This window comes from Entelurus aequoreus, linkage group LG07 (genome assembly GCF_033978785.1).
Source record: "Entelurus aequoreus isolate RoL-2023_Sb linkage group LG07, RoL_Eaeq_v1.1, whole genome shotgun sequence".
Lineage (NCBI taxonomy): Eukaryota > Metazoa > Chordata > Actinopteri > Syngnathiformes > Syngnathidae > Entelurus > Entelurus aequoreus.
Window position 1 is genome coordinate 35,457,977 of NC_084737.1, and position 27,695 is coordinate 35,485,671.

At 38.9% G+C, this 27,695-nt stretch overlaps 2 protein-coding genes across 2 annotated transcripts; one reads left to right on the forward strand and one right to left on the reverse strand.

Moving 5' to 3' along the window:
* The first annotated feature begins 891 nt into the window (after positions 1-891).
* Positions 892-10,458, forward strand: letmd1 (LETM1 domain containing 1). The gene is made up of 9 exons (XM_062053371.1): positions 892-1,068; positions 1,314-1,453; positions 5,030-5,145; positions 5,401-5,483; positions 8,627-8,813; positions 9,525-9,626; positions 9,693-9,845; positions 9,919-10,015; positions 10,240-10,458. The coding sequence occupies exons 1-9, from the start codon at positions 953-955 to the stop codon at positions 10,314-10,316; spliced, it is 1,071 nt and encodes a 356-aa protein (XP_061909355.1). The 5' UTR covers positions 892-952; the 3' UTR covers positions 10,317-10,458.
* An 879-nt stretch (positions 10,459-11,337) lies between these two features.
* On the reverse strand, positions 11,338-26,261 carry cd63 (CD63 molecule). Its single transcript, XM_062053372.1, has 8 exons — positions 26,106-26,261; positions 25,461-25,546; positions 14,530-14,718; positions 14,384-14,458; positions 14,212-14,310; positions 13,909-14,052; positions 11,792-11,875; positions 11,338-11,684 (listed from the first exon to the last, which is right to left on the reverse strand). Exons 2-8 carry the CDS (start codon positions 25,524-25,526, stop codon positions 11,619-11,621), a joined length of 723 nt encoding a protein of 240 aa, XP_061909356.1. The 5' UTR covers positions 25,527-25,546; positions 26,106-26,261; the 3' UTR covers positions 11,338-11,618.
* Positions 26,262-27,695: the final 1,434 nt, after the last annotated feature.

Genomic DNA, 27,695 nt, shown 5'->3' on the forward strand with positions numbered 1-27,695 from the left:
GAGAACGTGTCACTCTCCCGACGCACTGTAACGAGGCGGGTTGAGACCATCGCTAGAAACTTGGAGCTTCAGCTGAAGAACAGAACGGCCGACTTTGACTGTTTTTTGCTGGCTTTGGATGAGAGCTGCAATGTACGTGACACCGCCCAGCTGCTCATCTTCTTACGTGGGATAACTGCAGACTTTCAAGGAGGAGCTGGCAGCCATGCAGTCAATTAAAGAGACAACCACAGGTAATGACTTGTTCACATTTAAACGAAGGTAAATGCGTGTTTGGACATGTTAGGACTGAAATGGGACAAGCTGGCAGGTGTGACAACAGATGGTTGTCCAAATCTGACGGGGAAAAATGTTGGACTTTTAAAGAGGATGCAGGATAAAGTGACAGAAATGGACATTTTTGCATTGTATTATACATCAGGAAGTGTTGTGTAAGACAGTGTTAAAAATAAAACCATCAAAAGCGATATGCTTTTGTATAAAGTTAAGTTAGGTTAAATGAATTATTTATCTTACGGTATATCAAAAATAATTTGAGCAAAATTTAATTGAAATATTGTCGGTGTGGCCCTCCAGCAGTGCTCAGGTTGCTCATGTGGCCCCCGGTAAAAATTAATTGCCCACCCCTGGTGTAGGGCATGTTTTCATGCACTATAGGAAATACAATAGAGAAATATAGGGAAATACTGGAAAATAAGTTAGCGAAAGAAAGGGTTAGGTTAGTAGTGGAAGATATTTTAGGATTCCACTCAGAACACGCAGGATACAAAGCATTACATACATTAAAAAAAAGACAGGGGGTTAAATAAAATAATATAGTGTAGGGTTCCATCTCGGTCCACACTCCAGATCAAAAGGTGGCGGTAAATAGACACCAGAAGGTTGTTTGCCAACTGCCATTAAACCAGAGAAGAAGTCATGACGGTACCTACCCGGAAGTTGACGTTCCAACATGGCGCTGTCCTCTTTGAGAATGGCTCAACATTTGTCTTTGATTCGACTCCGGAGAGTGACAACTAACTGCAAAATAAACGACCTGTGCCCACCTTATGCGTGTCTTCAGTCCAGGTGTGTTAACAACTAATTAAGGTTGATTCCTCCATTATTTGCATTTAGTCAATTGGCGGTCTGTTGATATTAGTTAGCTGCCTATATAAAATGCTGTCATATGTGTTTCGAGCTCTCCAGAATACAACTTTTTATTAACTATGAATAATTTTAATATAACCATGGTGATTATATATTGACTTTAATTACACGTTTTATCTTTCGCACTAATGATTCATGTACCTGTCAAATGTCTCCCCGTGTAGATATTACTCTTCGTCAGAAGTGAGACGAGGTGTTGTACATTATGTCACTTCCAAGCTCCAATGGGCAAACAACAAATACGAAGGTTTTCTCAAAAGACGATTGCCCCGCGTCTATGTGCTCCACCATACTTTATCACAAGGTAAAGTCTCACGACGTCTGCACCACAACACTGCAATTGTAATGGTTTCAATAACGATTACAATTCATTAAGCACACATGAACTCGACTGTCCCTCTTGAGGCCCTGTAAGTATAATGATTTAGTGTAAAAAAAATCAGCTAACTTCTCACAAAATGTGTTTATTTTATCCATCCATCCATTTCCTACCGCTTGTCCCTTTTGGGGTCGCGGGGGGGTGCTGAAGCCTATCTCAGATGCACACGGGCGAATGGCGGGGTACACCCTGGACACCTCATCGCAGGGCCAACACAGATAAACAGACAACATTCACACCCACATTCACGCACTAGGGCCAATTTAGTGTTGCCAATCAACCTATTCCCAGGTGCATGAATTGATTAACGTGGACCCCGACTTAAACAAGTTGAAAAACTTATTCGGGTGTTACCATTTGGTGGTCAATTGTACGGAATATGTACTGTACTGTGCAATCCACTAATAAAAGTCTCAATCAAAAAAGCATGTCTTTGGAGGTGGGAGGAAGCTGGAGAACCCAGAGGGAACCCACGCAGTCACGGGGAGAACATGCATACTCCACACAGAAAGATGCTGAGCCCGGGATTGAACTCAGGACCTTCGTATTGTGAGGCACATGCACTAACCCCTTTTTTCCACCGCGCTGCCTTGTGTTTATTTTAGGGCTGTCAAAATTACTGGTTAATGAAGAATAGTCCATCATCATGATTAATCAGATTTTGTATAGCATGCAGTTAACCCATCTGTAGCGCAGAATAGAGAGCGACTGATATGTTTTTTCAGGTCTGATACCAATAACCGATATTTGGAGACGATATTCATTTGCAATAAAAGTTATTCAAACATGAATAGTATGTTATTATCAATTTCCTTTATTTAACCAGGTCAAGACTCATTGAGATTAAAATCTCTTTTTCAAGAGCGACCTGACAAAGAGGGCGGCACAAACAAAGTATAATAATAATAATTACAACAAGACAATACAACAGAACAACAGCAGTCATACCACAACAGGTCAAAAGTTATTTAAAAAGATTAAGTAATAATTAAATTTAAAAGCAAGTACATTTCCCAAGAAAACTGGTTTCGTGATCTTTTAAAATAGACTTAAACTCCCCTAAAGTGATCAATTATGGTAACCTCAGACCTTTCTGGATGTCATTCCATGACCAGGGAGCAGCATAACTGAATGCTTTTTTTACCCCAAGTTCTCTGTTGGCTCTAAGAACCAACATGTGGAGGATATCCTGTGAGCGTAGGCTGTAATGACTGGAGTCTCTACACACAAAGGAACACAGATAGGTGGGGACAAGTCCAAGAAGATATATAAAAACTATCCATCAAGAAAGTCTTTGGGCAGTTAAAGATGGACATTTTGCCTTTGCAATAAACAGATGTTTTTTTAAACATATTTTTTTAGGAAATGTTGGACTAGTGGCAACAATATTTTATGAGGCTGTTGTGGTTAATTTAGCACTAAACAACATCAGGGGATTTCTCAGACTTTTATTACTTGTCTAATGCTGCAGGTCAGAGGAGCATCAACATTTGCATTTCAAAATATGGGAAATTGGTAAAAATATGGGACTTCTCTACATCCCAATAACTCCTCATTTACTCCATTTCATACAATTTTATAGCAGTTTATGGATTTAATAAGGTTATCTTGTGAAGAACCCTGAAATATTGAAAACATTAAAAAAATATATATTCTGGGCTCCTTCACGTAGATTATCGATGAGACATTTTCAAGCTGGCTGACATTTATTTCTGGATGTGACAGAAATAATGCAAATGTTTAAGCTGCTGCCTGCTCTTTGCTTATATTATAAGTCTCCTATTCAGAAACAAAAAGCATCCTTATTGACCAAGTATGTTTAACACAAAAGGAATTTGACTTGGTAGACGGTGCTCTCTTTGTTCAGTGCAAGAAACAAAACAAAAAAGTGCAGCAAGTACGAGGGAGCAAAGTACCTTGGCGACCATCCGCGGCGTCAGTATATTTACACAAAGTTTGGATTTTTTGCAGAAATATTTTTTCTGTCATCTTCATATCCATCTCTGTCCATTTATCCACTCAGCATTCTTCTACCTCTGTGTCATGTTATTTGATTGAATCACGGAACATAAAACCGCACGCTCCTTTAATGAGCCAACGCTGCGAGTGCTGCTGACTGAGGATGAAACGGTTAGATGCCAGGAAAGAAGGACATAAACTGGATTTCCTGGCAAAAACAATGACGTTTTGAAAGTTAAGCAGCAGAGATATACTCTGTTCAAGCGACCGACATTGCAGGAGGAAGAGAAAGGGAGAGGGTATTGGGGCGTGGCAGCAAGATTGCTGCGGTGAAAAAGAATCAAAGGATGAAACGTTCCCCTGTTAGCATGCTGAGTTTTTAGATAGACTTTATTGATTCCTTCAGGAGAGTTCCCTCAGGAAAATTTAAATTCCAGCAGCAGTGTACAGAATTGAGATACAGTATAATTTAAAAAGTAAATAATAAATAATGGGTGTATATGTTATTGTTTTGCATCCCCTGACATCCTATTACACCCCCTCACCCCCAGAGAGGAGTTGTACAGTCTGATTGCGTGTGGGACAAAATAGTTTTTGAGTCTATTAGTCCTGCACTTGGTATGCCAGAATTTTAGCTAATGTGCAACATACTTTGCAACCTTTTGAAGTATGCTAACTCTTCTAACTATTCCAACATTTAGCATTTCAAAATTCATACTACATTTCATTACGGTTTCTGCTCTTCACCTTCAAACCATTGTATCCGTTAATCTATTTCAACTGTCAACATTTCTACATTCCACTAGTATCTCACTTAAGCGTCAGCTCTTTAAAATTCATACCATTTCAACATTTAAACAATTTGAACGTTCAAACCATTTCTGTCTTCATCCTACATTCCATTAGCATTTCAGCTCAGCGTCAGTTCTTTAACGTTGAAACCATTTCAACATTCAAACTATTCTTACATTCTTACTACATTCTTTTAGCATTTCAGTTCAACTTCAACATTGGAGCATTCACACACAATTCCTTCATGAATTGCCTCATCTAGTTCATCTTTATTATTTTATATGAAAAGGTAATAGAGTACGGTAGTGGTAAATCCTGATGTCCACGACAGTGGATGTTGGAAAATGTTACCCAAACCACCTTAAACTCCTACTTGTGCTTAAAAAAACCTCTTCATTTCTACCTTTATACACACAATAACTGGATAAAACCTGCTGGTCAGTATGGCAGCCATTTTGGGAAGACAAACAGATTTCTATTTCATTGGGCAAACCCCAACAAACCACAAATCACTGGAAAAGCCGGGATGTCCACCACAGCACTACAACTTTTAATCTTGCTGATTGTTTTGCATATGAAATAAGACTATGAAATGCATGTCCCACAGAGCACACAAATGCATTGTTGGCTATCAAATGTCAAACCAAACATGTTAAATGAAGACAATGTCAATACAAGTGAGCATTATAATAGGGGTAAAGTGTTTTAAGATGATGATACTAAAAAGAGTGTATTATTGTGTCAATGTAGGATTGAAGCTTCTCTTCCGAGATGCCAACGAGGTTTTGCAGATAAAAACAAGGTTGACAAGTCATGGAGTCGAGTACACAGATTTGTCCTATAGGGAACTGGAGAAACTCAGACAGGTGAGCTGGTTGGCTGTTTTGCCTTCTTACACACCATTTATAAAAGTGGGTATTAGTGGTTCCTGTTGGTGTGCCTTGCCCCACTTTAGTAGACTTGTGATCCAGTATCACTGCTTCTCAAAGACCACCTAAAGACTCTTAAGCTCCCTTTCAATATACCACAGAAAGAAAATGTTTTCAATGCAGTATGTTTATTAACATTGATCTCATATTTGTTCTGTTTCTATGTTATGTCTCTTCACGTTTGTGAGACAGTTTCGCCGAGACGTGATCAAGTCCATCCCAGTGATAATAATAGCCATCCCTCCCTTTGCTAACTACCTAGTTTTCGTCTTGATGTAAGTTACTCTGAAATGTCTTTTTTCTTTGATAATAATTTAATATCTCAGCCTACGAGCTCATTGTGTTCCATGACCAAGCTCGTAACTTGGAAAACTCTTATCTTAAATCACCTCCGCCTATAGAAATGAATAGAAATCAATTAAATTTGTTTGGCCCTCCCAACACAGCAACATTTGAACATGTAACATGCTGTTTAAAAAGACAAAATAACTTTTATATAAGAAATGTTGTTAAAAAACAAATAATATAGTAGTACAAACAACTACAGTACAGCAGTTTTATAAAGTAATGTAATACAGTAATAATAATTAGTACTGTCTTTGACCAAAGATTTTCATACTCTATTCTGATTCGTTAGATTTTGCCTATTGTTGACGATCAGCCATATCTGTGTTTTTTTTAAAGAAAAATAATCAGATGGTGCGATATAGTAGCAGTGTTTCCCACACATTCATTTATTTGTGGCGGCCCGCCACGAAATAATTACGTCCACCACAAATAAAAATAAAAATACATTTTATTTTTTTTGTCCTGTCCAGCTTCTCAGGCAAATCATATAGTTGATGTAGATGCCCATATAGGCTGTTCAGATTTACTTTACAAAAGAGAAGTGTAGGATACTTCTCTTGTTGCCTTATTTGTATTTGACCACTACTGTTTTCTGTTTATTTGTTACTGACTGTAGCAGGACACCTCTGCCTCTGTTTCACTTTATGTTGCTGGTAAATAGTTATAGTAGTAGGCTAAAGTTAAATTATTTAGTATGCACTAATTAAAGGGGCAGAGCTTTAAGAGACATTTTAGCTTTTATATTTTATAAGATATATTTTTTGTAAGAACCACAATTAATAAATATATTTCAGTGAATAACTTATTGTTCAAATCTGTATATAAATATGTACATAAAGTGTTGTAATTATATTGTAAAATGGATGGATGGATGGATGTTTAAAACAAAACTGTTATTATTAATTAGTAAGTATACATTTTTTGAGCCTTTTTAGAGAAAATCCTATCATTGTAGTAAATTATGCAAATTACTCGATGTCATGGTAACCACGCACATAGCCACGCCCCCACTGCCACAGGTATCTTGTCAGTTTATGGGAAACACTGAGTAGTGTATACTGACAGGTCACTAGGGGTCAGTAATGTCACATAGACATAGCATTTACTGTAAATTCCGGACTATAAGTCGCTACTTTTTCCTACTCTTTGAACCCTGCGGCTTATTAAAGGTGCGGCTAATTTATAGATTTTTCTTCGCTAACGACCAGAATGTTTTGTATTTTAAAAAATGTCTTCATTAAACACAAGCAGAGACACTGGAAACATGTGTTATTGTTTGTGCTATGGCGCTATCTTTTGGACGAGTTCGCTCACTGCAGGTGCTGCGGGGTGAACATCTACAGTATTTCCTTCTGTTTAGTGCTTTGAACCGGAAGTGCAAGTGCCGTTCCGTCTTCTACTCGTATTGATTCTTCATTCATCTCCAAGCAACGTTTGTTTTACAATATAACTGACACAATTCATTCATTAAACCGTCCCTTGTGTGATGTCTTTAGACGTGTTTTCATGCATATTTTTGTACATGCTATCGTAATGTAATCAAGCTAGTGTCATTAGCATGAGCTAATATGCTAATCCATTCACGAGTGTCTGTGTTAGTATTGTTTCAGTTTAATAAATTCCTCAGTAAATTCACCAGAACGTCACCGTGGAATTATTGAGTCTGTTTAGCTGATTTGAGAGCTAGCTTCTGCAGCTAGTGGGTCCATGACTGTGACGTTTGTTTTGTTGGATCAACCGTTTTACTGCCGTGTTACAGGCACTGTTTGGCAACAATTAAGATATGCAAAAAAACATTTACAAAATCTTTGTGTAATTAACTAATTTGTCAGCGCATATATCAGCGGCTTATAGTCTAGTGCGGCTATTATACGGAAAATCTTTTTTTCTTCTAAAATTCAGTGGGTGTGGCTTATATTTCGATGAGCTCTAAAGTTCGGTTAATATGGTACATGTATGTGAATATTCTAAAGTTAATTAAAGGAATATAGTGTTTCATTTAAATCCGCAAAACAAAGATCCCATTTGCGACCTTTTCCACCCTCAAAAAAGCCTAATGCACAGTTTGTGACCACCTCAGCTCTGGCACACAGTTCCAAGAAGACATTAAACTTGACGAAATAGAGCAAGTAAAAGTCATAATAAAATTTCTGTTGGTGAACCTGCCAAAGGATCATTACCATTACAAAAGGAGAGCTACACCGCGTTCCATGTGTGATGACAACGCGTCCCAACAATCCACAATCACGTCCGCCATATAGAAACCTCCTACTAAACACTATTAGTAAAATATTACTATTGTGTGCAGACAAATAGTTTTTATATAATAATAAGAGCAGATGCAGGCACCGCTCTAAAGAATAGATAGATAGATAGATCGTACTTTGATTCCTTCAGGAGAGTTCCCTCAGGAAAATTAAAATGAAGGCTGAAGAGACGGTCAGAGTTCCCTCAGGAAAATTAAAATGAAGGCTGAAGAGACGGTCAAAACCAAGATTTATCTCTTACTACCGAAACTCTATTTGTCTCCACACAATAATATTGTTTTAATATTTAAAGAAGATATGATGAACACAATCAATTAATCTGCTGCTGCTTAGGCCGCTGGGGGCTCGTAACTTAATCTATGCTTGCCATTTAAAGCGTAACAATAAGCAGAGACAGCTAGTATCTCAAAATACTCATTAATGAAGGTACTCGTGAATTGAGGTAACACTCTATACCAGTGGTTCTCAAACTTTTTTCACTATGTACCACCTCAGAAAACACTTGGACCTTCAGGTACCACCATAATGACCAATATTAAAACACAGCAGTGTAGTAGGCCAAAGTATTCATTTCACAATTATATTTAATATTTTGGCCACTGCAACATTACACACAATTTAAACAATAACACTATGTTGTAATATAGGAAAATAAAACACTGTACTTTAACCAAGTGATTATTTGGCGCACCACTAGATGAAGCCTGCGTACCACTAGTGGTGTGGTACAGTTTGAGAATCACTGCTTTATGCCCTAGTCTTGCATTGTGTCATCACTTCGTCCACTTCCCTTTGCTCGGTAGGTACCTTTTCCCCCGCCAGCTGCTGATTCCTCATTTCTGGACCCCAAAGCGGCAGGTAGAGTATAGGCAAGTGTATCATTCATTTAGGGCCCGGCACCACTGGCCCTTACTCAAAGGGCTCCAGCAAGTGAGCAGCCAGGTGAAAGATTCTCAGCTACGGAGTCATCTTGACCACCTGTGCTCCAAGGTAAACCAACAAGGCTGAAGTTGGCTTCAGATTTGAATGGTGGGCGATACTGATAGTCGATGCCAGAGACTTTTTACTTGAAATATCATCTGATCATTAAATCATTTTGTAAAAACAAACAAAAACCCAACTACCCCAACATATAAATAACTTGTTTAAAGAGTCATTATAACAAAGCTTGTGTTTGTGAAACCTTTCATCTATTTGTGAAGATGCAATAATGACACACCCTTTTTTAGACATGTAAACCAGATTAAAAATGGTCTAGATTATAAACTACTGTACCTAGATTTCTCAAATATGGACAAATCACAAATTGTGATTTGTAAAACATTTATTCCATTGCATGCATGAAAATTCTATAAGGACACATTTATCTAGACCTGTACTATGTGGTCTACATGCCTAAAAAGGGTTACATGGGTCTTTATTGCATTTTCACAAAAACGTATATGAAAGGGTGGGTTTGTCGTTATTTTACTTTAGTAACAAAATTATTCAATCTTGTTTTTATATTTTTGTTTGGTTGGGTTTTGTCGTTATTTTACTTTAGTAACAAAATTATTCAATCAGGGAATTTCAGGCAAACTGTATCAGTCTGGAATCGACTGTCAGTATCGCAGGCTGGCAAATTGGAAGCCAACTCCAGCCTTGTTAGGCCAGTGCATTATTCATTGATATAGGAAACATGTCTAATATTTCATTTTTCAGGTGCAAACTGGAGCAAACCCCAAAGTGTCTGAAATTCTTGCTGTTCGAGGCTTGTTTTCAGGGCCTCCCCTGGGTATAAACAGGTTAAATGTGGATCAAATGGTCAGTAAAAATGTCCTTTCACACCTGAATTCTGTGGACTAATGTGTGTGTCCTTGTGTTACTCAGAGACAGATCAGCTCCTTCCTATTCTTGACACCCCGCCTCCCAGGCTTCTTAATTAAACGGCGGCTACTTGGCCACGCTTTTGAACTGACCCTGCTGGACCAAGCGCTCAGCAGGCTGGGTCCTCACCAACTCAGTGACTCAGAAGTGAGACAGGTCAGACTCTGGACCCGAGGTGTTTGTGCGTTTGAAGTTGTGATGGTACAAACCCATGTATTCCTCTTTTTAGGCATGCTATGTGAGAGGCCTCAATTCTGATTGTGTTAGTACGGAAAAGTGTCGTGAGTGGTTACACCAGTGGCTTCAGATATCCTCTTCACTGAAAGGTAATGTGCGGTCTATTCCAAGCTATTATGCTGCGTCATCAGTAGGTAAAATGTGGTAATAGTGTCAAAATGCTAGGAGTACCTTGAAGGTAGAAAAACACCATACAAGTAAAATCTGTTTACCATAATCTAGTGGAACTGTTTTGTCTTCACATCCATCTTCATTTTCTGCAATACATTTGATAAAAACCTCCCGGATTTAATTAAAACATTTTTCTTCCCAGAATCAGAAGTATCGCTACTTTTGCACTGCCTTGCGTTTCTCTCCGCCAACTACCCAAATAACGGCAGCCACTCCTAACAAAGCCTGGAGCCCTCCTCTTCAGACCATGGCCAGAAGTTACTTCTGACTCATTTTTGCTGATGAGAAAAATATTTCAAAACATGCTTCTCATGGCAAATTTTCTGTTTCAGGGGTAAAATAAAAGCTTTTTTTTTTCCAAGGCATGTATGCTGTAAAATGTAAATCCCATTGCTGATGCCAGACATTTTTTCTGAGCACCTTTAGTTTTGGATCACATCTTACAGAGGCTAATACTCCCAAGTTCTGTGAGGATATAATATGGAGTGCACTTTACATGTTGCAGTGGTTCTAATACACATTTGTTATTTCTCAATATATCCATAGCGTTATTTTATGTCATCTGTTTAAATATAAGCACAAATGTCCCCACAAAGCTACAGACTAGTACCATGCACACAGGATAAATTTACTCATGGAGTGTTACCTTTGTTCAAGCACATCCCATTTGTAAACAGACAGCTTTTTTGTGAACACATTTGCAAGGTCCCATCAATCATCTGCTGTATTTGTTTTCAATGCATGTTCCTCATTGTGTGCCCTGCTTAATGTTAACACATGATGGTAACTAGCAACCAATTTGGCTGCAAGACAGTCTTTGGAGGATAAAATAATATAAAAGAAAATAACCTGTCATTACCAGTGTTTGTAAAAATGTTCAAATGTGTGCAAGAAAAATTTATAATATTGATCAATAAAGGCCCGATTGGCCGGTATAAACCTATTGAGTGATGACACTTTGCATCAAATTTGCTTCATGTTAAAAGTCTGTTCACTCATCTGGTGAGATGATGCTAAAAACTGTCATTGAAGCTTTATTTGTTCAAATTGTGCTGACTGTACAAAGAGGAAGTTCTAAAGGAAATACCACATGCTCATGTGCCCCTTACCAGGACTTGCTCATTACATTTAAAATGGGTTGCTGGCATACCTTCTCATGTTCCGTGATGTGTCTTGCAGTGCCATGTAATAAAGTTGTCCAATAAAAATGCATCTACTCTTAAATAAGTCAATTTACAAATAATTTAAAGGTTCTTTAATAAAAACAGATTGGGAACCGACAAACCTTAAAAACTACTACCTGAACAAGCAAATTCAAAGATTATATTCCTCAACCATCAAGAAAACATTGACAAAAGTAGACAGTGCTGCCTAAGAAATGTAGATTGCATGCCTAAACACACATTTAAACCAGAAACACTCCTGACTTATTAAAGCATCCAAAAAAGGAGAGGTTCTGTGCACTACATCTGATAAAACAAAGAAAAGAATTTAGGCGCGATGTTTAATGTGTGGACTGAATCACATGACCTCGTAGCCGCTACGGATGCCTCTCATCAGCACGCAGGCAAACACAACACCCATGATCTGCAAACAAAACATTACATATTTTTAAAAAAGCATGCGTGTCAAGTGTTTCTCATAAAAGACTAGTTAAGCAGGACAAGTTGGGAAAGTTTACAGTTGACAAATACCTCCACAAGAGCAAGAACGAGAGCTGCAATTATCACCCACTGGATATTTTTCCTCAGTAAATCCTCGACTGCACTGCGACAACCCTTGAGGGAGAAAAGAGAAAAGCGGACATCTGTCGGTAAGGCGGACTGCCTCCTTATGTGCGTAACAAACTCATGTTAATTGAAAATGAGAACACTTGAGGTTTAGGACGAGGTTCTGTGTAGCTTGTCAAACATACTCCCAACATCCCCACAGATCTGACATTTGCATTGGGTATGCAACAAGAACATGTTGCCAGATCTTGAATAGGTTACTGACAAATTGAGGCAATGGGCCTTTGAACCAATGCAGCTTGACTTAACAGGCTGCAGAATGAATCAAAAGTAAAGTATCTCCAACATCCATGTAATAAGGCCAAACAAAGTCTAATGTGTGACATATTTGACCTAATGGGTACAAGCTAGTGTGTTGTATTTGAACATTACTTACACTGTACTACCAACTTCAAATGTAATGTGAATGTCTCCCTGGACTAGTTAGTACTGGACTGCAGCTCATGTTTTCTTGCTACTGGATTGAGTCACTCAGTGGCAATTTCCACAATAAGGTCTTATCTCAATATATATCAGTGTTCTGCAGTCACAGGTTTTTGTTGCAGTTGGATTATGCATTAAAATACAGACTTTTATGGCGGAGTCCCAGGCTCACCTGACATTCTGCTTTTCCAATAACTTGTTCAGCTTTAAGCAAGGAATACACCAGTTAAGCTTTAAAGAGTACAGTCATTTAATGGCCACAGTTCCTTTTCATCTGTAATTTATATGAACCCTTTTTTTTCTTCAAATGCATACATATTTTCCCAAATTTTCTAAGTATAATGACCATTCAGCTGGATTATATTAACTAGGGCTGTCAAAAACAAGTTAATTCGTGATTAATTGGGGGAAAAAATCTGCATAATGTATACAGTATAGACAGATTAATCACGCAATTTATTTTGACAGTACAAGTTCATTTTCCTCAAGTATGGATTGTTACCTGAAAGGTCTTTGAATGGTCAAGTACTCTAATAAATAAGACCTTGAAACATTGGCTGTTTAGAAGCCAAAATTGGAATTATAGTCGATAGGCTACTGGTATAAAATGGAAGTGTATACTATAAAATGGAATATATATTTTATCAATTGTTTCATGTATGCATGGAGTGTACAAGGTGAATGGGGCAGTGAGTGTCTACAACAACACATTCGGCACTTAAGTCTTGGAATCTTACTTTTTAATATTGTGAATCAGTGCACTATGTTTTGAATGTGTTTGTCTTCATTTTAATTTGCCAACAGACTGGAGATGGAAATTAGCCATTGGCTATTATCTCAAATATTTACATGTCAAATGTTGATTAGGACATCTTAATCCTCCCTTTTTAATCAGCTACATCCAAATCCAGTGATCAGGTCAATGCGTAAGTCAGTGCTGAGATGAGTGCGGGGACTCCGACTGGTGTACTTACTGGCAAGTTTTTCTTCAAAATACACTCTAAAAGTTAAAAGTACCACTGATAGTCTCTCTCACACACACACACACACACTAGGTGTGGTGAAATTACCCTCTGCATTTGACCCATCCCCTTGTTCCACCCCCTGGGAGGTGAGGGGAGCAGTGAGCAGCAGCGGTGGCCGCGCTCGGGAATCATTTTGGGGATTTAACCCCCACCCCAATTCCAACCCTTGATGCTGAGTGCCAAGCAGCGAGGTAACGGGTCCCATTTTTATAGTCTTTGGTATGACTCGGCTGGGGTTTGAACTCAAGACCTACCGATCTCAGGGCGGACACTCTAACCACTAGGCCACTGAGCAGGCTCGTTATGTGAGGGTGTAGTTGAATTAATTAAACAATAAGATAAAACGTTAAGTTTTAAGCAAATAAATGAGTACAGTAAACATTTAAAAATGATTATGTATGACATTCTGACAATACAATTGCAGTTGTGTAAATATTAGTCTTTTTTGTTAATTTAAATCATGCAAGCAAGTAATAACCTGTGATGAATTCAAATTCAGTGTGATTAATCATATTTTTAATAATCATTTGACAGCACTAATTAACTAAATAAATGCCAGGCAACTATGGTTACCTCTTGGTACACTTTGGCAGAATCGGTCATAGCCCCAACTCCACAATTGGTAGAGACATTCAAGCAGCATGAGTCAGGCACGGAGGTCTCATCGGGTTGGAAGCTTCTCCAGTCGGAGGAGTTGTTCACACCACAGCATTTCAACTGGAAGCATAAAATGGACATTGTCGAGGTTTGAACACGACCACAGGATGAATGTCACGCAGCAGCTTATGCAAAGGCAAACATTCATGCAGCACTAGGATGCAGGCTTGTTATGTGAGGGTGTAGTTGACTTAATTCAACAATGAGAGTGCAACTCACATCCTCCTGCATTGCATCCACGCCCGCTTTGAATTCAGCTGAGCTGTTGCTGTACCTGGAAATCATGTCCGCCAAACTATCCTGGACGACATCTGAGACCTTGTGGGGGACACAAGCTTTTAATCAGGCACACGCGTGGCAGGTCTCGCCCACTTTTCCATCATTCACTCACTTTGTTTCTGAAGACGTAACCGGCGATGGCTGCAGCAATCTGAACAATGATGACCAGTGAGAGAAGGATGGCAAACTGGGGGAGAAAAATCACAAATTAAAAATGTTTGTTTCGTCACTTGGTAGTTATCCGACAACTCGCGTTACCATGGTAACCATGCAGTAGCTCTCCTTCCAGGCGCCGCAGCAGCCAAAGAAAGCAATAAAGAAGATGACCACGCCGACTGCGATGATGACGATGGGAGCTCCTGAAGCAGACGCATCACTGATCATAAGGGTGCTGTGCAGGGACATTTGGACCAGGATCCCCACTACAATCAACGCAAGGCCACATAGCTGCAGAGGAGAGGATTTTTGTTACAAGGCAGAGAGCGTAGGGTGGTAGAGTCGACCTCATTTCCTAACAAAATAATTCCTGGACGCAGACAACCACATTGTATTCCACCAAGCACCCTCAAATTAATTACTGTATGAAAATGTGAACGTTTATGTGCTGTAAAAGGTGCTCAGCAAAACCCTAAGATTCAAGAATAAACAAACTTTCTGGTATGGAACCTTTGATTCAATAGAGGTGTAGAGAATTCCCAAAAGTGTCACCTTGTACGCACATTTGTGAAAGTTAAGGCTCCTTTTCTTCACAACAGCTGGTAAAAAAGATGTTTTAAATGTAGAAAACAATCATAATATGCCACTTTTAAACTACTTCCTTGTGGTCTAGATAACATTTAATGGTGGTTCTCAAAATCTTGCATAGATTATGTATTGCAGACTGTCTCTTTAGGATGTGCTGTTTTGTGGGCAGTCCCATTTATGTGCCGAAGCCCTCCTCCAGGCCAAGGCCTCTCCGATTGCGTTTACACTCGTCAGCCATGTTGTAATTTTTAGTGCTTCCATATATCGAGTCTACTACCCAATACAAGTTACTGACAGATACGTTAAAACTATACGCTACTTTTTATTAAAAATGGCAACAGTGGAGGATGATAGCATCCATGAGAATGTACGAGCATGTCTGCCCCACACCAAGAGGATGGAGAAAAAGAAAGAACTTAACTACAAGTGAAAAAAATGGCTTACTCACACAAAGCTCTTTGAATAAACCTCTACCATATATGGAGATATTCGCAGACATGTCACTAAAGTTTTACTTAAAATTTGAAAAAAATGCAAAGTGTTACTATCTCCGCCATGCCTCTATGATTTGGTTTACAATTTTCGGGAGTTATGGGGATCCCAAATACACAAAAACAGATGCCAAAAAAAGGTAAGAACTTCTTCTTCTTTTTTTTTTTTTTTTAAGTAATCCTTAATTTATTTAATTTGGTCGTAAACCATTGTTAGGCCTAACTAAATATTTTTTACTTTTTGGATCTTTCAATCTAGTTGTTGAAACTTCACTAGGCAGTGTTTGTAACACTGCTTTTTGCACAATATGGCTTTGCTTAAGTCACAAGGTCTATTGTGATAACATTTTGATTGACCCAGCTAAACAATTTGATATGGTTTGTCCTCATTAGGTCCCAGCTTCTACCCAGGATCCTATCCTAGCTTACTAGGCAAGAGGCGGGCTATACACCCTGGCACAAGTCAATCACAGAACACAGGGACAAACAACCGTTAACACTCACATTCACACCTATGGATAATTTAGTCTTTAATTTAAAACTGCTTTAATGTGTGTTTTGTATTTGGTATGTGGGAGGAAACCAGTGTATCCAGTGAAAACTCACACATGCAGGGAGAACAGAAACTCCACAGAGATGCCCAAATGGAGATTAAACCCTCAACCTCCTGAGACTGCAAAGCGCTACTAACCCCAATGTTGTTTTCTTGTCTGCTTATCACACTTCAGACAGCTATGATGAATAAACAAAACTGGTGAGCAAACGGAAGGAAGTTGCTTTATTCTGCCACATGCTCTCTTTCGTCATGTAGAAGTTAGCAGACACTCATGCGGGGGGGAGCAGCTCATGCGATCGTTTGCTAAGATTATGACGGTAAACTGTTTGAGCAAGTATGATCAAGTTTCCCTGCATGACACTTTGTTAGAAACTTAAAATCTGCACAGTAAGCACACTTTAAAGATGTCAGGCTGAACTCTTGACTAAACTTCACTAAAAGGAGGAACATTTTACATATATATTTTTTACAGTTTAAATTGATAGAATATTAAAATAAATCTCATCCAGCCAAGGGTGATTCAACAAAACCCTTGTTAAAATGAGGGCTAATTGGGATCACTTTTACCTTCTTACATCAACAGTACAACTAAAAACAGATTGTTTTCATACATCATATTTTTTGGTGTGAGAAGATTCAATGTTCTGAGCTTGCGTGGTTACAGTGATTCAACCAACAAAATACAGTTGATAAAATTAATTTTAGTTTCAATTCACACGTGTACACTGTTTGACCTAAAATGTGCTCACCCTGGGGTAATTTTAACATCACACAATATTTACAGTGTTAAGTCTGTTATATCAGTCCGATCAGTTGCTGTGGAGCAGCAGCACTTTAAAACTATGGGATTTCAGGTTCTTCTTTTATGTACAGTAGTACATCAACTTTTGAGTGTTTTGAAATACGAGCCGTCTCAGCTTTTTAACACACAAACGCACAATTATTTACACACTATTGAATAGTGATGCACCGAAAATTCAGCTACCTAAAAACTTTGATCAACCATAAGCAACGCACGCAATTGTTTGGAGCCTTGTCTTGCTTGTTAAATAAAATAGGTCCTGGCAGCATGTCTGTGACGTGGACATGCTTTAATATATCCGAGATATAGTGAAGCGAAGTGAATTATATTTATTTAGCGCTTTTCTCTGGTGACGAAGCGCTTTACACAGTGAAACCCATTATCTAAGGAACATTTAAACCCGTGTGGGTGGCACTGGGAGCAAGTGGGTGAAGTGTCTTGCCTACCAACAGAACCCCAGTAAAAACGAGGAGTTGCCCACGAGGAAAGTTGGGGGGTGGGGTGGGGTGGGGGGGGGGTATGATACGTCGCCCACACCTTCTCTTCTTCAACTGGCGGCTTGGGCGGTGGGACGGCGGCTCTTCCAACCAGGGCATGCACACAGCCTCACTCCAGCGGATCTGACCTGCTGAATTCCCTTACCCGCCTTTAGGGCCGTCCATCCATCCATTTTCTACCGCTTGTCCGCGGGGGGTGCTGGAGCCCATCTCAGCTGCATTCGGGCGGTAGACAGGGTGCACCCTGGACAAGTCGCCACCTCATCGCAGGGCCAACACAAATAGACAGACAACATTCACACTCACATTCACACACTAGGGCCAATTTAGTGTTACCAATCGGGCCGTTGCTAGAAATTCTGAGCCTTCTGAAAGAATCTGTGTGGGCTTCTGTTGTCGAATTTGGCTGTTTCCTCAAAAAAAAAAAAAATACTACCAGTAGATTTCTCACGCTGTAATTGTCTACATGCTTACTGGTCAGAAGATACAATGAAATACAATTTAAAATTGCACACGAGACAGGTGCTTTATGCTCAAGGTTTTGATGGGCATTATCATACAATGTGAACTTTCTCACACTGTAATCAAACTCTGGCCGCGGGCCAAAGCTGGCCCGCCATGTGAATTAATTTGGCCCTTGAGGCAATATCAATTAACATTAAAACTGGCCCGTCTGTATTATACAGTGGCGGTCCCGCTGTAATACCACATTCACCGCTAATATTCATACATGCCAATCGGCAACCCTGCTGATAAAAACTCCAGAATTTCAGTGCCCCTCCCGAAAATCTCCCGGGGCAATCATTCTCCCGGATCCTTCCCGATTTCCACCCGCACAACAACATTTGGGGCGCTCCTTAGAGTCACTGCCTTTAACGTCCGCTTTTCCTCCATACAAACAACGTGCCGGCTCAATCACATACTATGTGCGGCTTTTACACTTACACACACACACACGGGAATGCAAACCATACTTGATCAACAGCCATACAGGTCACACTGAGGGTGACCGTATAAACAACCTTAACACTGTTACAAATACACTGTGAACCCACACCATACAAAAATGACAAACACATTTCGGGAGAACATCGGCTCCATAACACAACAAACACAACAGAACAAATACCCAGAACCCCTTGCAGCCCTAACTCTTCCGGGACGCTACACTATACATCCCCGCTACCACCAAACCCCGCCCCCTCCCAACCCCGCCCACCTTAGTGTACTCCGTGCTGAGTTTAGCAGGCGATTTGGCAACTTTGATGGTCAGAAATGTAGATTTGAACTTCTTAGTAATCCCTTCGCAGTTGATGTGGAAAAAGCACCAACTAACCTCCAAATGGAGCTGATTGAACTCCAATGTAACGACACGATGAAGTCAAAGTATGATGCTGTTGGCGCCGCACAGTTTCCACAATTCATCCCTGACAATGCCTCAGCTCCGCAACCAAGCTGCTCAATTGCTCTCCATGTTTGGCAGCACTAATCTATGTGAGCAATCTTTCTCCTCAATGCATACTTGCCAACCTTGAGACCTCCGAGTTCAGGAGATGGGGGTGGGGTTGAGGTTGAAGGGAGAGGGGGTAGCTTGTATATTGTAGCGTTCCGGAAGAGTTAGGGCTGCAAGGGGTTCTGGGTATTTGTTCTGTTGTGTTTGTTGTGTTACGGTGCGGATGTTCTCCCGAAATGAGTTTGTCATTCTTGTTTGGTGTGGCGCATATTTGTAACAGTGTTAAAGTTGTTTATACGTCCACCCTCAGTGTGACCTGTATGGCTGTTGATGAAGTACGCCTTGCATTCACTTGTGTATGTGTGTGAAAAACTGCATGTATCATGTGACTGGTCCGGCATACTGTTGGTATGGAGGAAAACCGGACAAGATGGCGGGCTGTCTTCACTCAGGTCTGCATGTCAAGGGGTGAAGGTGTCAGGTGAGAAAGGACGCTAAAAGGCAGTGCCTTTAAGGCACACCCCATATTTAGTTATCCTGGTGGAAATCGGGAGAATGGTTGCCCCGGGAGATTTTCGAGAGGGGTACTGAAAGTCGGGAGTCTCCCAGGAAAATCGGAAGGGTTGGCAAGTATGCCTCAATGAAAATGACGAAAACGTCTCACAGGATACGTCTGACTGATTAACACCTTCGTTTGATAATGAAGGTTGCCTCAGCTCAAAGCCTGAGCCCCGTCATTAATGAACTAGATCCAAGAAAAGACGGCAGGTATCTGGCTTGGGCACATCAGATTAGATAAGTGTGTCGCAAACTGAGTAGTAAAAAGGCCTGAATGGTTGATTTATTCATTGTTATTTTATTTTCAAATGTATTAGCCTGTGGAAAAAGTTAATTTTGATATTTACCTCAGAAGGCTGCAAATAGAAAAGAGGCATTCAATTTTTTATGTAAGTTTTATTTGATATGCCATTGATGTTTTTTCGTTTGTTTTTTGAAAGTTGATTTTGCACTATTAAGTTATATAAGCGTTGCTTGTTCCATATTCAGCGTTAAAGCAAATCAGTGTAGCCAACTGAGCAATACTTAACGTTTTATTCATGCACGTTCTCTTGCTACCTTAAGGCTTGAATGTTTGATTCATTCATTATTTTATTTTCAAATGTATTATTAGCCTGTGGAAAAAATGTATTTTGATATTTACCTCAATTTTTATTTACATTATATTTGATATGCCATTGATATTTAAATATTATTATCAATTATCATTTGAAACTCGATTTTGCATGTCACTATAAAGTTATGTAAGCCTTGCTTGTTCAATACTCAATGCAAAACTTGTTTGGGTCCCTATTAAAAAGTTAATTTGTTCAACCTTGGCCCGCGGCCTCGTTCAGTTTTACATTTTGGTCCACTCTGTATTTGAGTTTGACATCGCTACCCCATTCACTGCCACATTCCCATTTTATTTATTGTTTGTCCAGTGTTCTTGACAGTGCCTGGTGTAATACACCCAATTTGTTTCCTTTTGTTACGATTACCAACTTAAAAAGTCAGAGTATTTTGTATTATTATTTGTCTCACTCTCATTTCATATACATTTTCAATTAACCACTCAAACAGGTAGTGGGTATTTTATTGTATTTAACAATCTAGCACTGATATGCATAAAAACAAAGTGTCCTGGTTGAAGATAGTCCGCAGGTAAATACATATGTAGCATTGAACTTAAATGTGCAAGTAAAACAAAGAGCACACATTGTTGTATAACAAATGTGGAAAATAACAAGAGGACTCATCGAATCTCAATTAAAGTTTAAATTGGTTCGTTTGTTCACCAATTCTCATCAGAAAGCCTAACGCTAGGCCTTTTTGTTAGCAAATTTGCTAATGAGGTCTTTGAAGTCCAATTGTCAGCTTAGCTGCCTTTCAATTGTAAGTCCAGCAAGGCTATTTAGCCTCTCTTGGCTTGTTGTAGATCTGAGATAGTTCTTAACTAGTTTCAGTTTGCTTAACACCATTTCTCCACCTGCAACAGTCATAGGAAATGTTATGATATGAAAGTCAGTGTACAACTGTCCAAAATTCTAATATGATTTAATTTGGTTCTTTAGTCAATAGGTCTCACACTAATGTATTACCGATCCAGTGTTTCCCATAAACTGCCAAGATACCTGTGGCGGCGGGGGCGTGGCCACCATGACATCATCGAGTAATTTGCATAATTTACTACAATGATATGATATACTTACTAATTAATAACATTTTTGTTTTAAACGTCCATCCATCCATTTTACAATATAATTACAACACTTTATGTACATATTTATATACAGATTTGAACAATAAGTTATTCACTGAAATATATTTATTAATTGTGGTTCTTACAAAAAATATATCTTATAAAAATATAAGAGCTAAAATGTCTCTTAAAGCTCTGCCCCTTTAATTAGTGCATACTAAATAATTTAACTTTAGCCTACTACTACAACCATATTTACCAGCAACATAAAGTGAAACAGAGGCAGAGGTGTCCTGCCAGTCAGTAACAACTAAACAGAAAACAGTAGTGGTGGTAGATAGACACAAAGCTTCATCAAACATCTGATCCACTGAACAAAGAGCTCCAAAAATCTTGATCCTACACTTCTCTTTTGTAAAGTAAATCTGAACAGCCGATATGGGCATCTACATCAACTATATGATTTGCCTGAGAAGCTTGACAGGACACAAAAAAAAAAAAAAAAAAAAATTAAAATTTAATTATTTTTTTTTTAAACTTTTTTTTTTTGTGGCGGCCTTAATTCTTTTGTGGCGGGCCGCAACAAATAAATGAATGTGTGGGAAACACTGCGATCTATAGGGTAATTCGTAGGACCAACTTCTTCTCACAGTCCAAAAACATGTATTTCTGCTTCATTTCAGAATAAATTATTTGTTCATAGGTCTTCTGTGATTGACTGGTGATCAGTTCAGTATAGATAGGGGTGGCGTGGCGCAGATGGTAGAGCGGCCGTGCCAGCAACTGGAGGGTTCCAGGTTCCATTTCAGCTTCCGCCATCCTAGTCATGGCCTTTGTTTCCTTGGACAAGGCACTCCTGATGGGTCGTGGTTAGCGCCTTGCATGGCAGCTTCCGCCATTAGTGTGTGTGAACGGGTAAATATGATGTATAATGTAAAGCGCTTTAGGTATCATTGCAGGTATAGTAAAGCGCTATAGAAATACAGACCATTTACTATTTAGATAGCATTTAACTGTCAGCCGTTGCATCACTCCAAGGAGAGTTTTCAATGCCAACAAATCAAACTTTTAAGCATAGACAACATGTCAACCAACCATAACTGCAACGGGAAGAAAAATAGATTTGAAGTTATTATGAAAGCTGTAAGAGCACCATATAACACAAGAACACTGCCAGTCTAATGGTAGATTTATTTCTGAGGCCCAGCATTATATTGTTTTCTCTGGTCAAGCTATGGCAGCAGCTTATTAGCACGACCAAAGTAAATATTTGAACTTGAGTCAAATAGGCATACAATGGTTGATCTAGGAAAACAGACACTAAAAGACCAAGTAAACATAGCCAAGAGGACGACATAGGCCCTTTAAAAAGGAATCAGGATTAACAATTACTGGAACAAAGTTTTCTAATTGTCACCTTTATTACTTAGATATAACAAAGTGTCTATTTGCTGTTTCAGATGCAAGTGTGCAATCACTTTCAGCAAGTTTACATGATATTGTAAAATATGTGTACACATGTGGAACATGCTTCTTTGACTGCTATTGGAGCTTGGGGCAACATTTAAACTGCATCACCTGATGTACAGTTAAAAAAAAAAACACAAATGTGTGGCACCAGTTTTTTTTCATGATTTTCTTTGGGTGTTTTATCAAAAATGTATGGATTTACAGTTTAAATCTGTTTTCTATTTTTAAAAAAAAAGGGGGATAATAACTTGGCAGATGAAACATCAAAAGTACTAAATAAAATATATATTAAAAAAAAAAAAACAACATAATTCACTTCTTCCTCTTCATTGTAAAATAACTTCAAGCTTCCCATTAGAAGGAGAAAAAAAAGTATCACATGATGCTAGAACATGTAAAATCTGGTCATGAGATTCACATTCCATCATCGCCACTTGCTGTAAAGCTCTTAACACACAATGGAAGGTACAAGTAGGTTAGAGTGTATTTTAAGTTCATTTACTTAAAGGGGTCCTACTATGCAAAACTAACTTCTCTTACCTCATGGTACCTGCTGTTGTGTATTTGGGATCTGCATTAGTCCCCAAAATGTGAAGGCATGGCGAAGATATTTAAAAAAAAACAACAACAACAATTGTCCCTTCTGTCATACTTCCGCAAAAAATTAGCAGTTTGGAATTTGCTCTGTCCTGTTACGTTTTTTACACCGGTGAAGTCGGCGGATTATCCTTATAGAGTATAAATTTACCTTAATTGGTTTGCGCGAGTCTGCCATTGTAGCCCGACGCCATAGTATATAAGCTCCTTTTTCCTCTACACTCTTGTTGTAGGGCACACTGGCTCGCTCAGCTGTTGCCATTTCTAATACAAAATTAAGTGTATAGTTCGAACTAATATCTGTCAGTAGACTCTATAAGAAAGCGCTAAAAACTACAACACCGCTGGCGGGGAGAAGACGCTGTCAAAGTGGAGGCATGTATATACTGCAAGACCGCCCACTGTCTACCAACTGTCTCTTCTACACGTTTGTAGAAGAGACAGTCAGAAAACAGCTTGAAGACGGTCTGTAAAACCGGAAATAATAATAAACCACTTTTGCCTCTTTCCAAACGACCCGTTCGGAATTTGAGACTTTAGCAACGTATCAGCAGATATCTTCATTTATGATAGAGGTTTTCCCGAGGAGCTCTGCCGAGTAAACCATTTTTATTCAGTTGAAGTCAATAGGTTCCTTCTCTTTGGTCATCCTTTTGTTATGGGGCAGACAGGCTTGTACATTCTCATGCATGCCAACATCAGCCACTGTTGCCATTTTTAATAAAAAGTAGTGCATAGTTTTAATTTATATCGGTCAGTAGACTCGATATGGAATGGCTAAAAACCACAACATAGCTGAATGGGGTAGACGCTGTCAGAGGGGGCTTGGCTTGGTGGATGGCTTCTGCACGGAAATAAGACCGCCCACAAACGGCGCACTCTGAAGAGACAGTTTAAAGCGGTTTGAATATAGTCTATAAAACAAAAACCATGCACAATTTTGACCAAATAACCACCATTACATGTTATGTAGACCACAAGGAAGGGGAAAAATCATGATATGACTCCGTTAAAAAGGGGAACTGCACTTTTTGGGGAATTTTGCCCATCGTTCACAATTTTTTACGAGAGACAAGACGATGAATGTATTTTTTTAATGCATTCTAACTCGTAAATAAAAGTTTGCTTACAATGGAGCCAATGGGAGGTCCTCCTTTCTACCCATAAAGCACTCTAAATGACCATCAAAAAAGTACTTACATTTTGTGACTTGAATATTAACCAAATATTTGTGATATTTGTTATTATAAGCGCTAAGTTAATGCAGACAAATCATTTATGGCGGCACCGTAATCAGAGAAAGTAAGCTTGTGTGGCCATGTTGACATCATCGGCTGGTGAGCTGCTTTCTCACCTCAGAACTCATGAAAGTTTATTCTAGATCATAAATATGGTGTTTCACCTTGATAGTTGAAGGATGAGGACATAATCCGACAAGATGGTCAACTCTGGCATAAATGGCGGGAAAGACACAGAGGCTCGGTTCTACCCCCCTTTTTTCTTTGTGAGGATTATGAGTCATTCTTCATCTAAACGGGACTATAAAAACATCCTACCAGTCGGCATCCTAGTGAGAGCAGACATTGTACATAGTAAGTGATGTTTTATTAAGTTTGTTGGCTCTCATGATGTCTGCAGTGAGTAGTAATCAGTGATGTTGGTGGAAAACAAAGCAAACGTCGTAATGACTTTTCGAAATTAATGCATTGCGTATGCTTAATTAAAATGAGCAAAATATTAAATGTTATTATGTATATAAACGTAAATAACATGTATATAAAACCTTGATGGAGGTGTTCAGATGTTAAAGGGCTTTTATAGGCAGAATAGAGCCCATGCGCTCTGCTGTAAGCAGAATTTTGATCGCATTTATTTACTAGTTAGATAAAAAATAAAAACGTGTGCTTGCCTTACATTAGGATTGTGAATGATAGGCAAAATTCCAAAAAGTGCAGTTCCCCTTTAAGATTTGTAGTCGGACAGGGGCTGGGAGATGTCATAAGATGTGTATGCTGATGGTGAATCATGATATCATTCCCCACCTAATGCAACAAAGCAGATCCGATACAAGGCGAAAGGCTTCATAGGGTGGGATACACCACTAAAAAAGATTTACTTTGAAAACATATTGAATTAGAGTAAAGTGGGCTGATGTAACTTTGAAAACATTGTATTAGAGTAAGTGGGCTGATGTAACTTTCTGTATATTACTTTGCAGGCACAACAAGCCATGTTATTATTTCATGAAAATCAAATGTCACGGTTATCTACATTTCCGTGCCTGCTTCCTTTTGATAAGAAACATTTGGTCAAAAAAAGAAGAAGTTAACCATAACTCACCCAGAAAATGAAGTTAAAAAAGAAGAGCATGTACTTGACACACTTCATTCCCCCTTCGAGACTCATGTTTGAAGAGGATCAGTTTCCTGGATCAGGCAAAAAATAACATTTGTCAACTTTACTTCACTTTTTTTTTCCACAGAAGTGAGCAACAGCTGCTCCCCCCAAAAAGATCTAAATAATCTCCCCAGGCGATAATGAGACATTCTGGCTTTAGTGGTTTAAAACAGATGCGATCAACTTTTTATCAGTTTGCCTTCTTTCCCCCATCGACGATGCGCTGGGAAAACAGCATTAAAGCGGCATCAAATGTTTACAACCAACATGAACTAAAGTGCGTAGCTTTCAACTCTTAAAAGTCGCCGAGGCCGAAACAGAGGTTCCGTTCTGAGAAGCACTGCCCAAAGACCGTTAACCACCGCCAGCAACAAAGACAGCTTTGTTCGCCAAACGAAACTCGGTGGTCTTTATTCAATTTGTTAGAGAAATTAGTCTTGAATAAACTCCACGCTAACTGGAGCGTGTCATCCATTTTAGCCGACGACTGTAGCGTTTTGTACACCTTTGTAACAAACCACATTACTGTAAAAACCTAAATTTTATTCAAACCGAGTTCAATTATAAGTTAAGCATTTTGTTGCCTACCTTTTAGAGGAGTGTAAACGCCGTCGCCGAAGGACGAGGAGGACAAAAGCGTAGAAGTTTTGGAGTGCTTCTGTCGTTTCTAGTCCCTCCCCAATTGTCGATGCTGCTCCCAGTCCCTACTTGTACTCCTCCGCCACTCCATTTATTGACCTTGCCTCACGTGATACCTTCAAGGCCCCTTGGTTAAATGAATACTGTTGGTTTTGGCTTAGACGTCACGTGAATCCACCACTGTTTGTCAAACTATTACTAGTGCTCGGTAGTGTTACCATATCTGAGTTATTGTGCAGAAATATGGGGAAATAACTACACATGTGCGCTTCATTCGTTAACCGTGTTACAAAAATATCAATTAGACTGATACATAATGTTGGATGTAGAGAACATACATCCCCTTTATTTATTGAGTCAAAAGTATTGAAGTTCAATGATTTGGTAAAATTGCTAAAACGAGGTACAAAGCAAACTATGATCTGCTACCAAATAATGTACAACAATTATTCTCTACTAAAGAGGAGAAACATAACCTTAGAGGAAAATGTAATTTAAAACATTTATATGCACGTACAACACTTAGAACCTTTAGCATATCAGTATGTGGAATTAAATTATGGAATGGATTAAGTAAAGAAGTTAAACAATGTACTGATATGATCCAGTTTAAGAGGTTGTTTAAATTAATAGTGCTTACAAAGTACAAAGAAGAAGAATTATGAGAAACACTTTCAACCTTATTAAAAATAAGATATTTGTTGTCTATCTGTGTTGGCCCTGCGATGAGGTGGCGATTTGTCCAGGGTGTACCCGGCCTTACGCCCGAATGCAGCTGAGATAGGCTCTGGCACCCCCCGCGACCCCAAAAGGGACAAGTGGTAGAATATAGATGGATGGATATTCTTCATCTCAGTATATTTATCATGACTGACTTAATTATCTATTACAAAAACTGCTGTATTGATCATTCACGGATGTCATTGTGCTACAAAAAGAAGTCAGTAAATTAACGTATATATTTGTAAACGCTCTGCAGTGGGAAAGGGGTAGGATTAAATACACTTTGCTTCTTCCTACTCTTTTTCGGACATGATGTAAAGTGAAATGATATGAAATTGTGTGATGTATTATGCTGTAAGTGTGTTCATGTTCAAAATAAACTATAGAAAGAAAGAAAGAAAGAAAGAAAGAAAGAAAGAAAGAAAGAAAGAAAGAAAGAAAGAAAGAAAGAAAGAAAGAAAGAAAGAGATGTACAACTCTTGAGTCATTTTGAAACCCATATAGGTAAATTGTGTAAAATAATCAAGTTTAATCTCGCAAATGTTCGTGCAATTCGAAATGAAATGCCAACTGACGACGACTCTTGCTGGCCTACTGCCTTCGGTAATGGCACCATTCCCAAATTATGTCGGATCTATTGATAACCTCACTAACAACTTTAACGACACCCTGCGTGACACCATTGATAGTGTAGCACCGCTAAAGCTAAAAAGGGCCCCTAAAAGGCGTACCCCATGGTTTACAGAAGAAACTAAAGCCCATAAATTATCATGTAGAAAGCTGGAACGTAAATGGCGCACAACTAAACTTGAGGTT